The sequence below is a fragment of the Amblyomma americanum genome, chromosome 6, assembly GCF_052857255.1.
Source record: "Amblyomma americanum isolate KBUSLIRL-KWMA chromosome 6, ASM5285725v1, whole genome shotgun sequence".
NCBI lineage: Eukaryota > Metazoa > Arthropoda > Arachnida > Ixodida > Ixodidae > Amblyomma > Amblyomma americanum.
In genome coordinates this window covers 40,119,618-40,132,274 of record NC_135502.1, presented here as the reverse complement: position 1 = coordinate 40,132,274, position 12,657 = coordinate 40,119,618, and the positions used below count along the sequence as shown (strand labels likewise).

The following is a 12,657-nucleotide window of genomic DNA, read 5'->3' as shown; positions in this document are numbered from 1 at the left end:
GCGGGGTCGACTGATCAGCATGTCGTACTATCCATCGTTGGGCAAAGGTCGGAAGATTCACTATAAGAAATTGTTCTTCATTTTTTTGACATAGCCATCTTCAATGTATTTTGCCTCTACAAGAAGTCTGTAGGAACACTGCGCCACCTGGATTTCAGAGTACGACTTGCGGAGTTATTACTTGACAAGTACCTCCACTCTTTGGCCAAAACAGGAGCAGGTCGGAGATCCGGCAGCACTCTGACAAGGCTCAAAGGCCGTCACTTTCCCCAAAAAACCCCACCAACACCAAAAAAGCAAGCGTGTGCTGTATGCACACGCTCCCGTTCGAAGGATGAAGCTAAGAAGCCACGCAAAGAAACGAGAATGTGGCGCGAGGACTGCAAAGTCGCGCTTTGTGCAACACCGTGTTTCAAGATTTACCACACAAACTTTGAATACTAGGGAAGAAATTTTGTTCCCTTTTAGGATGAAGCAATGTTTATGCACTTTCTTGTGTGTCACAGCATATAATATGAAATAAATACGCCATATTTCAGTGCATTCTGCCTATTATTACGGCATGCACTGTAGGAAAGCCATTCTCGTAAACAGTTTTTTCTTTTTAAACTTCTTGTGTTAATTTTTACCAGAAATGATCGAAGTAATATATTTTCACAAACAGAATCACATGGAGAAAATTGTGTTCGCTTAAAAAAAATTGTCGATTTTGGTACGTTTTTCGAAAAATAAATTGGCGGTTAAAGGGTTAATGCATCGAAGCCGATTTATTTTCATGCAGATTCCACCACACACCGCCATTAATTTCAAAATGGTGGCTATCAGTCCATTTCATTGTAGATTCTACGAGTTTGAAGGAAGTAGTAGGAAAATTCTGAACTTCACTTCAGTTTTCTCACCCATAAATGCGTGTTTTGCTGCTGGACAAACATCAGTATACACACAAAGAGTCAAAGAATCAATTTTTACTTAGAAGAACAAGAATGGGACGAAATTCCCCTCGGGGTCGCTTTAAAGCCACTGGCATAGTGGAAGCACTCTCTGACCAAAAAGACAGCGGTCCTTGCGCATTTTTTAAATCCATGTAGCGCTAATCTTTCCTTTTGTTCAGGCACTTTAAAGAGGGCTCAATATACCGTGCGCTGCAAAACATGCAAGAATGCTGCTTCAGAGTTCCATGAAGCTTTGCATTGTTCAAATGTGTCAGAGTACTCGCATAGTATGAGCAAAAGTGAAGCAGGAAACACACAAAAGGCCCGCTGTACTTTGAAATGCAGTTTAGGAGAGCATGCTGCTGGGCTAATTGGTGCTGCATGATGGGATAAACTCAGCACAAAAACCAGACGTGGGTCATAAGCAGGCCCCGCCGCGGTGGCTCAGTGGTTAGGGCGCTCGACCACTGATCCGGAGTTCCCGGGTTCGAACCCGACCGCGGCGGCTGCGTTTTTATGGAGGAAAAACGCTAAGGCGCCCGTGTGCTGTGCGATGATGTCAGTGCACGTTAAAGATCCCCAGGTGGTCAAAATTATTCCGGAGCCCTCCACTACGGCACCTATTCTTCCTTTCTTCTTTCACTCCCTCCTTTATCCCTTCCCTTACGTCGCAGTTCAGGTGTCCAAAGATATATGAGACAGATACTGCGCCATTTCCTTTCCCCAAAAAACCAATTATTATTATTATTATTAAGCAGGAAACAGGCAGGTGCACTCGTGAATGTTTTATGTATATTATGACATTTGGCTCTGTTGTCATGGCAGTTTGAACTGACTGCTAGAGATGAAAGGAACACTTACCTCAAATGTTTGTGATTTAGTCATTACTGCCACCCACAAAGCAAGAAAAGACACCTGTAAAGCTAATGTTCCCACCCCAGTAAATATTGGATCCTGCTGTCGATCATTTCTGGTTCTGAAAATTAAAAATCTATTGTGTTTGGTGTGACTTGTAAAATTGAAGGCAGGCTAGCAGCCTATTGTTTAAGGGCATGGTTTTTCTGCACCTTTAATAATAATAATAATAATAATAATAATCTTTATTCATGCCGACCGGTATGAAAAGGAGTTGAGGGAAAAAGCCACGGAGCTTGACAGGCCCTCGACCCCTGGTACAAAGATATCGGCAAGCAGGGTTTTTCTTTTCAGGGTTATTTGTGTCTCGATACTTCACCACCGATATTCTGCATACTACATCTGGTGATCAGACTTTTTGAGGTTTGTTTGGAACATTCAGAGCATAAGGAGCACTCGATGCTTGGGCGACAAGTGCAAAAAATAGATGGGCTTGCTTGTTTTGAAGTCTTCACTCTTGACGCTGATTCATGCGGTTTTCATCGCTCCAGACCAATGAAGAAAAAAGGCTGCTGAAAAGACGGAGGGATTCTGGCGGCATTGGTAGTTGTGACAGTGACACCAGTCTCATCACCAGCGGTCGGTGTATTCAGCAGACCCGACAGAAGCCTGGCCGTCAGTGCTGCAAAAAGGCACGCATCTTTGCAGCAGGTGTGTGTTTGGCAGAATTTCTTTTATTTTTTAAAAGCACCTAACAAGTTTTGGGCGCATATATATAAGTGAAAAAACAGATGTAGTTGTGGGCATTGTGACCCAAGTACTATACCTCTGTCAGCTTTACAAGGGATGCATAGATACAAATGAAAGGCTTGTGTGTATTCTTGCCTAAAGCATTTTCATGTGACATACTAAAGGTCTTCAGTGTACATAGGACACTGCATCTTTAAGAGCCTTTCAAGTGGTCATCATCCTGATCATCATTACCAAAGCTGTTACACCTGTTGCACCATGTTCAGGCGAAAGCACAGGCAATGCTTAGCATATGCTTCCTTGTAGTAAGTGTAGTTTATTATGTACCCATAATTATGTTTCGTCACGTGGAGCATACTTTAATTAAGACATGCCTCTCTGGTAAACGGTGAAGGGAAGCTCACCTTCTCGGGAATGTGTGGCTCAATGTAATGGGCTCATTTGAGGATCAGAAAAAACCTGAACCGATGTAAACAATACATATTCACACGGTCTGAACTGGGCATCCGATTATATTGTCTTTTAATCCCTTCTTTCTTGATGCCATTAGACTGGTGATCATTCCGAAGAAACTTCATTCCTCTTTTCCTTTCTTGTTTTCCTTCCAAGTAGAGTCCAAATCGGAATCAGGTAGATAGGGCAGTTAATAATGTGTGTTGGTCAAGATGCTTTCTTGTAACGAACACAGGACTGGTTGATATATGTGGTATTGCAAGTTTTGAGACTTCACATGTAGTTACTGTGTGTTGAAGGCATAATTAGTCATTATGCATCGTGCCTTCTGCTTCAGTGTTGCATCTGGGTACACTTGGTCTGGCTGATTAAGAAATATATACATATACTATAAGAGTGCACGTCAAACATGAAGCAAGTTTTTTGTTTCCTTTAACTAGATGCAGATTTTTTATTCTTTAAACCTAAAAACCATTTCACTTAGATGTTTACTCTGTTTTCTGAGACCTCTCTTTTAGTCTATAGTCACATTTTCAAAACCCATAGTTGTCTGAATGGGTCCTTGTTTCTAGTTCACGTGAAGCTTTTATGTATGCTTATCACGACAGTAAAACCTCGTTAATTCGACCCGCGTTAACTTTGATCATTCCAACTGTCGCCGCACTTTCACCAAACGCCGATGTAAGACTATGGCATCAGAAGATCGTTTATTTGGACGCCCTGGGGTTGGCATTGATTTATTCGGCTGGGCCCTCGATGTAGTGACATGTCGAGGTATGACCTCCTCAACAAGCGATCGCCCAAATATTCATCCTCCTCAGGCTTGAACTGCTTATTACATTGTTTCCCTATGCCCCTCTGACATGCATGTAACAGCAGGCATGTTGACGTGTTAGGCTTGTTAATTATTGGTCCCCGTTGACAGGCCGATAAAGTCCGGTTACCTAGTTACGCTTTCGAGGCGTCACTGCGAGCCCGCAGCGACAGTGGCTGTCAGTCGCACAAATCAGCCAACCGAGTCCACAGCTACATGTCGTTTAGAACAATATAATTGCATTTTTGCTTATCTTTTTCTTAGGCTTTTTTTTTTTTTTTTTTTGAAGGTTGCATGCCACTTCATTTGCCAATGCACGCTTCCCTCACTTTCGTACACGTGGCATTTCCATTCTTCTAGCATGCCGAAACTCCATCATGCTCATGTGCTGTTTGTGTGGTGAAGCTTTCTCACATGTGACGCCACACGGGAAGAAGCCGCGGAGACATTACCTTTATGGCGCAGTCCTGCTTCCAGCACTCCCAGTAGTGTTCGCGAATTCAAGCATTTTTTGACAGAACTGCAAAAAATCATCGTTGTCGCAGAGTTTTCGTCTTAATCGAAGATGACCACTGCGCAAGTTTTCACCAAATAAATTTAACATTCACACAAACAGTCCTTGGCAGTGTTTTTTTTTTTCATTCCCTTCAAGTCCTAATTAATGAGGTTTTACAGTAGTGCAGTGTGGCTGTAGATTTGGTGGCACAGGGCAGTTGTCACATTGGCACCTTGCTATCACCAGATGACAACCCCATCGAGGTGACAGAACCTTCAGGCCCTGAGGACGCACTCTTTTCGCCAGTCTACCAGCTTTTCAATGGTATGTCGCCAGCTTTACTCGTGTTCTGAAAAGGCAGCACTGCCAAGTGCTTTTCATTTGTGTTAATTTCATTAATTTCGTAATGCAGTTTGAGATTTTGACCTCTTCTGTGTGCATTTTTTTTTGTTCCTGCTTGTTTTAAAATAAAATGGGAATCGTTGGGACCCATTTGTACAGTTGCCTTGTGTTCCAAAGATTGCATGCTTCTCTCATGCACCTTATGTCTAACTCAAATTAAACATTTTGCGTCTAAAGAGAAGAGCACAAGTATACTCAGAACATAGGGCACCGCAAGTGCCGAACTTTGACCGAGTTTTCCAAGTCGGTTCATTCCAAAGTAAAAGCTTGCATCTGGCAGACATTTCCACCTGCTGTCACGTCCATTTTTGCTGTAAGTGACTTCTGTGTCTCGCGCCTTCCAGAGGCAACCACAGATACAAAGCTGGGCTTCCAAAGTCTTGCGGTTGATCCTTGCCCAAATCCTGATGATGAGGAGCCATTGCCAGTGGACGGTAAGTTCTTTTGAGTAGCAGAATTCATTTTTGAGACTGCATTTCTGGAAAAAGCCACTGAGAAACATCGGATGCAATTGTACAAGCTGTATGTGCAGTCAGCAGAAAAGCTGGGGGTCAAGTTGTCACCATTATAGGGGCACTGAGAATAACTCTATCCAGTTTTACTTTTTCGCCTTTTCCAGCTTTTAAAAGCACTGCTTTCAGTAAAAGTGTTTGACTGTGTTAAACAAACAAGAGAAATCGAAATTCTCAAGCTTGTAATTTCGTCTGGTGGTATGCTTCTTGAATCATAAGAGGGCAGCGCAAAAAATAACACGGAACACAGCAGAAACGCAGAAGACCGGACGAGTGCCGACTACTAGCTGTTTACTGTGAAGCGACCCCACACATTATAAAGCCATTACAAACTGCTTGTCAATCAGGGAGCCAATGCACGAAGGCAAAATAAGAAGGAAAAAAGGAAGAAGAAAAGTACAGTTCTTTTATCTACACGGCCAAAGGGTGATGTCCAAAACAAAAGTCATGGCAGGTGATCACACAGAATCTTCCCCCTTCTAATTCAAGTATGAGCCAACTAGCCCAAACACAGATTTTAGTAGGTTAGCTTAGGTGACAAAAAAAGACTCTGCCGAGACTATTAAGACTGCTCGCATTGAGAAGGCGTAAGCCCGTCCGCTCACTTTGTGAACACGAATACTAGGTGTAACTCGGGGATAGCAGAAACGAGAAAAAGGTTTTCATCTGCTTATAATGCAAGTGAGAAAAGCTCACCGGAACCATTTATTTGCATGGCTATTCTCACTTGAATCAGTAAATCGATGGACACTCGCGAGGTTTGCATACCGTGCATTGCCCGACATGCGTGTCCAGCGTCACCCTGCTTCAGGCATTGTTAAAGGGGCTGTCACCTCCATGTGCCTGGTGTTGACACGCATGATCAGAGAATTTCACGGCGTGGAGGAAAGAATAGCCCACATTTGCCAAAACACTCGCAGCAACCACACACTGTTCCGATTGTTGTAAACCGGTGTGCCACTTTCAGCGTGTGTATGGGGCAACAGCACGTGAACCAATCTCTGGCATGTACAGATCTGGGCTCTGAGCTCATGCCTAGTTGCGTCTCGCACTGCGCACATGCACAGACCAGCTGGTCTGTGCATGTGCGCAGTGCGAGGCGCAACTAGGATGAGACAGGATGAGACAAACAGCACGAGCGCATATCTTTTTATCTTTCTCGCCCAGCCTTCTGCGCTGTTTTCAAGATGAACTTAAACCAACAAGCCCAAACACTTGTCAGAGATATCTTTCCATAAAAACTCTACTTCGGCATCGTTGAGTGCATTCGATATCCCGCATTTCTTGAAAGCACATCCGACGAGCTCCTCAAGAATGCTGGCCCCAAGCGTCCATAATTCAACTGCAGAGCGAGCTGGATAGGCCCATTTAAATTGTCCAGCAGCGATAACTGCACGTTCTCTCTACCTGATCTAGTCCATATAGCAGTGCTTGACGCGGTGCTAATGTATTCAGCAGCTACGACTACTTTCTCTTTAAAAATAGCCAAGTACTGCTTTCGCTGTCCTGACATCATGTGAGGTGCTATCATCCTGCTTGCGATATCATGGTCATCGCGAGGTAAGCGCGGTAAAATGGCGCCATAGTCAAAACCATCGGAACAGCCAACGCCACCTCTAGATAGCACCTCCCCTCGCTGGAAGCCTGATGATGATAGCACTGAGTAAAAACGAGACTGGAACTGTCAATTTGGGTTGAAAATTGTTTGCATCCGCATACGATGTGAGGCAGAAATTTGAAATGCTAAAATCTGTGAAAAAAAAAAAAAAGTATTATACTCGGGTTTTTGTGATATTAATGGTGAGAAAATTGCATTTAAAGACTTTCGCGCCACTTAATTCAAGCGCATGGCGTCTACACCAGAAATGACTCCTTGATCACCATTCTGAGGCGAATGGTGATACTATAGCCTAGCCTCTGGGATCCATACTCAAAATACTGTGTCAGAGCACACCGCTGTTTACAATTGTCTAATCAGTCAGTGGTGGCAGCACATGTACTTCGCTTTCTAGCCTTTTTCTAGCTCATAACAGCTCCACTTCAGTTGCAGTAGCATCTTTGTTGTTTAAATGCAATAATCTGTCAATACGGGCTAACTTTAATTTGTCCTCATTGCCCCGGCCTACACTCTGTTTTTGGCAATGGTTACACATTCAATATCCTGAAAGGTAGTCTATCACTGTAGACACAGTTAAAAGTTCTATTAAGCACTTATGGTAAATCATTTTTTGAGCTATTGCAGTTTTAACAGTTATTGAGAAATGACATTACAGATCTGCAAAAAAAGCGTTATTGCTCTTGATTCAGTCTCGTAATCTGGTTGTTTCCAGACTGCTCACTTTCCACTACGCGTAGGTTCGACATTTCAAAGTGTTTCCTGTCACATGTCGAACATATAACTAAGCTGCTTTGTTCTAATGTGGTGTGCGCATGTGTAAGGGCATTAGAATGCACAGAGTGCCGGCAGTTCTTGGTTGACCTCGGTCATGTACACATTCGTATTATTGCAGGAATGCATTATTGAGATTCCATAACACATTCTTTCCATCTCCTCTATTTCTCTCTTTTCTTTTTTGCTTTTTTGCGATGTCTCTCTCGAGTAGAAGTTACACACATATTGAAGCCTGCATGACACCTGGTAAATAGCATTGCATTGCTGTTTGTGAATGATTACCTCAGAGCTGCAGTCTTGTGACCTGGACCAGCTGGTTGACCTCAAGTCCGACGTCAATGCTGAGTGTCCTTATGTGGAGCCAACAACCGGGGTGTACAGCACCGAGTGTGCTACGGCTGAAGATGCCAAGGTGGCCGAAGACTGGGACACTTTTGACCCGTGAGCCTAATCACTTATTGCATAAACTTCTTCCCTAGAGAGAACAGTACATTTTACTTCCTCAAATCTGAGTGAGTATGCCTCATGGCTAGTCGCAGAGAGACGTTATAAAGGAGTGAAAACTCCTCTGGCACGAGCACAAGATGGTGATGAGATAATGCCATGTGAACCGGGGCGTCAAGTTTGCAAGCTGCGGTAGCACAGGGGGCCTGCAGTTCAAGCCTCTAACGATTTTCTTTGCTACAAGAGCAGTGGCAGAATGGGCTTTTAGTCATACTAGGAAGTGTTTCTGAGCATACTGAAGAGCAGTAATTAAATGCATTGTTGTAAATGCTAGTACTTTAAAGGGGCACAGACATAAAAGTTTCCACAACTAACGAAGAACTAACTAACGGAACCTAATGTGAATTTTAACACCAGCTGGCAAGCAGCTTTGACATTTCCATTTTCACTGAAAACAGTAGTGAGTGGCGTGATATCTGAGCAAAGCAAAAAAATCGTGGTCATTATGTCCGTCTGTGAGCAATCGCTCGTGCAGATTGTGAAAGGCTGTTTCCTGTCACATGGTGAAATTATGAGCAGGCAAACTTCTTCTTGCATCAGAGATTTGACTGACTCAAGAGAGTGACTTGAAAGGCTGGTACTCGGAAGAAGCCACACTTTTGTGAAATGCCTGGTTGACAGTCGATTCCTTTCTTAAGGTGGAGGCTCAGAACTATTTGTAGTGTTGTTACTAATTTTTTTCTGGGAATGAGAGCTTCAGCTGTTGTTGTGGGTTTCTTGGTCTCCATGTTCTGCGCAGCTATTACTTCATCAAGCACCTGCCCCCACTAACTCCCGAAATGCGTGCCCGCTGTCCTGCCCTGCCATTAAGGACACGAAGCAGCCCGGAATTCTCTCTCGTGTTGGATCTGGTGAGGGGGTGTCTTCTTTTCTCTCTTTATTTTTTTGGGGGGAAATAATGTTTCATACGTATGTGACTGTGCTTAATCAAAGTGAAGTGGACAGAGGGAGCAAGCACATCGAGGCACCAGCAGATCTTCATTCATAACCAGATTCTAGCTTTCACAAGAGTTCATGTGATTAAAGTAACATATTTACTTGTGTTATTTGCGGCTTCGCGTAATTTGCACATCCCTAACTGATCACCCGGGTTTATACAAAAAAACATTTACTCGCATATTTTACGGTCTCTGCTGCATCAGACCACCAGCATGCACGTGGGAGTGTGCAAGCAGGCAGGGGAAGATTGGTGCAACTGCGAAAGGTGCAAGTGGGGAGGGGACGTCGCTCTAAGTAAGATATCACTGCCAAGGCCAGGCCAAAGCGAAGTTATACCTGATGCATGTGAGGGGCAAGCACGACCGGCTTTTCTGGATGGGTGTGTGAGACTAGCACGCCGGAACCAGCATGCCTAGATTGCCTTGATAACGCCCCGTCCCCGCCCCCCCACCCCCCCTTCCCGAGATCACACAAGTGGAGACGAGTCAGCACTAGCTAAATAGCCATGAACAAGATAACAGCATTATAATGGAAAGAAATAATGGCAACACCCATAGGATACTATGTTTAAAAAAAAAAGGATGTTAAATTTCTAGAAATAAAAAACTAAAATTGCACGCTGTTTGCCCAGCTCGCTCACACTGGCTGTCGCATTCCCGGATGAACCTTCGGCGCGCACCGGAATCAGAAACTACCGGACCGTTTGCTGTTTGATTTGCCACTTGTCAGCCGGGTCATGCTTGAGGGCATCGTTTTATGGACTTTTATCACTGACTGCTAGCTTTGCGATTGTGTTGTACGTTGCACGTCTTGGGGGGTCATACACGTATATAGTGTGTTATGGCCTTTGTCAAGTATTTAAGCACGTGTTCGCAAAATCTTGTGTAATTTGCACACCCCCATTTTGAAGCTTTAATTTAAAGAAAAAAAAATATGCAAATTCCGCAGTAAATATAGTAATCACATTTCGTATCGGATGTCAACAACAACAAGAAATCTGAGGAATGATGTGCTCAGGGATTAGGGTGGGATTTGTTGTTTTCAGGTACAGTAACACACCGAATACAGGGAAAAATTGTGGTGAAAGAATAAATGAGTAGAAATGTGCTAAAACTACACCACTTCTATTGCAGGATGAAACCTTAGTGCACTGTAGTCTGGTGGAACTGGAAGATGCAACCTTCACCTTTCCAGTCACCTTCCAGGATGTAGAATACAAGGTAGGGAGAGCTGCTTTCAGTTTGATGATCTGCTGCGATGCCTGTTGAAAAAAGCTTTGTCAGATGAGCCAGTATGCTCATTTTGTTTCTTCTCGATAGGTTTATGTTCGGACACGCCCTTTCTTTCGCGAGTTCTTGGAGCGGGTGTCCAAGATATTTGAAGTCATTCTCTTCACGGCCTCTAAGAAGGTGTATGCAGACAAGCTTCTGAATCTCCTGGACCCTGAGCGGAAGCTCATCAGGTGAGTGTTTTAGATACATTAAGCCTGCAGTCTGCCATTGAAAATGAGCCTCGCACATTTGGACAAAAGGAACGGTTGTTGGGCTAGTTGATTCATGATACTGAAATGAAACAGCTTGAAAACACGGGACTACAGAAAGGAAGAACACAGACACAGCACTGTGTCTGTGTTCTTTCTTTCTGTAGTCTCGTGTTTTCACACTGTTTCGTTCCAGTACATTTGGACAGTATTGCTTGTACATCAGTAATGTCTTAAGAAGTCCTGTTCGTGATTCCTTAAACTGGGCTAAAATCAGCCAGCATTTTTTGTAGCCTTGCAGAATGAACCAGTAAGCACATTTTGTTTTTCTATAAAAGGCCCTTGTAGCTTAGACCTTATCCTCATGTGTTTATTTCATTCTTGACAAATGTTGCCACCTCTGAACATGGCAGCAAGTGCCAATTAGGTGATGTGAAATGTGTACCAAGACCATAGTTACAGTGTGTACTTTAAACAATTAATGCTGAGATTCATGTAATACCTGAATATTCTCTACCTGGTTATTGTGAACAGTCGGTCGAGTTACTGCAAAATTGTTTACTGAATGAGATGTGTAAATATATATGCAAGAACAGAACGGAAAAAATACATTGTGCAGCCACAAACATATCTGATTTGAACAGCAGCATGATACTTACGCAGATGTGCAGTTTTTGTGTTTTTTGTTCTTCAGAGCTTAGAGCTGCAATTGTTTAAGGCCTATCCACACAATAGATAAAATCGCGAACTCCGGGAGCAAAGAGAGCGCCATGTGACCTGACATCACTGGCTCTGCCTCGTCTGCAGACGGCGTAGGCTTCGCAAGACAAAAGAGGCACGTGGCTTTTGTAGCGAAAGCTACATTGGCCACGAATTCGCATTCCCACCGTGCTCGCACCGCACCACGCGACCAACCACGTGACAACAACTAGCCAGAAAACCAGACGAATCTGGACTTGCAATCAAGATTAGCCAAGGCTAAACAAGCTATGCCTTAGCTTTCGCTACGTATATCCTGGCATAGCCGAGCTAAGCCACTGCCAATTTTTTCCTCTCAGTTTCCGGCAGCAGTCTGCTGCATTTCTAGAAGTACAACTCATAAATGCACGCTCCCTCCCACTAATAATGTCAATCACTGGTACTGTCTTTAGATACACATGTACATGCACACGCACACACTAGAGTTTGGGCGCTTTTGTGTCAGCAGATAAATGTAGTTGGCATGCTCAGGGCAGCACTCGGAGGTTAGTGGTTTCAAGAATTTTCCAGTTTATGCACTCCACCGTTTGCTTTTGGGGTCCACCGTGTGCTTGCAGCTGCTGCCTGCACTGTCCACGGATGAGGCGGGACCAGTGGTGCCGGGGCTCATGGGGCTTCATCTGCACCTGGAATCCACGATTTTGTCCGTAATATGGATAGGCCTTTAATGAGAGTGCAAGAAGCGAATTCTAAACTGTTCTTTGTTGAGTCGAAATTGGGTGTACTTCATGCGTGTGATCAGTGCAGACTGAAGTGTGAGGTAACAGATGGATGCGGGAGTGAGCAAATCGCAAATTACCTCGAAATCAGAGTATGGAAAAATTGCAAAGCGATTAGTTTTCTGTGCATGTTAGGAGGCTCGGTGTTAATCATTTTTTTTTTAGCCAACCATTAGCTTGGAATCTATTTGTGCATATTTGTGCCATGAGGTTTTTGTGCTGTTGGTCTTGTTTGCTACAGTGACATGCTTTCACTCTTGTTTAGGTTTCGGCTCTTCAGGGAGCACTGTGTGTGTGTCAGTGGAAATTACATCAAGGACCTGACCATCCTGGGCAGAGACCTTGCCAAGACTATCATCATCGACAACTCACCGCAAGCATTTGGCTACCAGGTAGGCTGGGAAGCACCTAGTTGTGGATCATGGCGAAAGGGTGCATGAGTAGAGAAAGTAAAGGAGACACATCTTTAGGTGATAAGCAATAGAAGAGGAAATGGGCATGGGCAGGACATGTAACATGGAGAATGGATAACCGATGGTGTGTTAGGGCAACGGAGTTGATTTCAAGAGAAGAAAAACTTAGCAGGGTATGGCAGAGTCGAGTGGTGAGTTGAGGTGTGGGAGAATTTGCATGGATAGAGTGGCCGCAGT

General features: G+C 43.9%; 1 protein-coding gene across 4 annotated transcripts in view; it reads left to right on the top strand.

Annotated features, from left to right (window-relative positions):
* LOC144136656 (CTD small phosphatase-like protein 2) overlaps positions 1-12,657 on the top strand; it is a 44,690-nt gene that overhangs the window by 24,416 nt on the left and 7,617 nt on the right. For all 4 annotated transcript variants that reach the window (XM_077669176.1, XM_077669178.1, XM_077669175.1 and 1 more), the window contains 8 exons: positions 2,339-2,498; positions 4,547-4,624; positions 5,047-5,136; positions 7,894-8,047; positions 8,850-8,961; positions 10,183-10,269; positions 10,369-10,511; positions 12,273-12,399. In XM_077669176.1, coding sequence (XP_077525302.1) covers positions 2,339-2,498; positions 4,547-4,624; positions 5,047-5,136; positions 7,894-8,047; positions 8,850-8,961; positions 10,183-10,269; positions 10,369-10,511; positions 12,273-12,399 — 951 coding nt within the window. The remainder of the gene's footprint in view (positions 1-2,338; positions 2,499-4,546; positions 4,625-5,046; positions 5,137-7,893; positions 8,048-8,849; positions 8,962-10,182; positions 10,270-10,368; positions 10,512-12,272; positions 12,400-12,657) is intronic.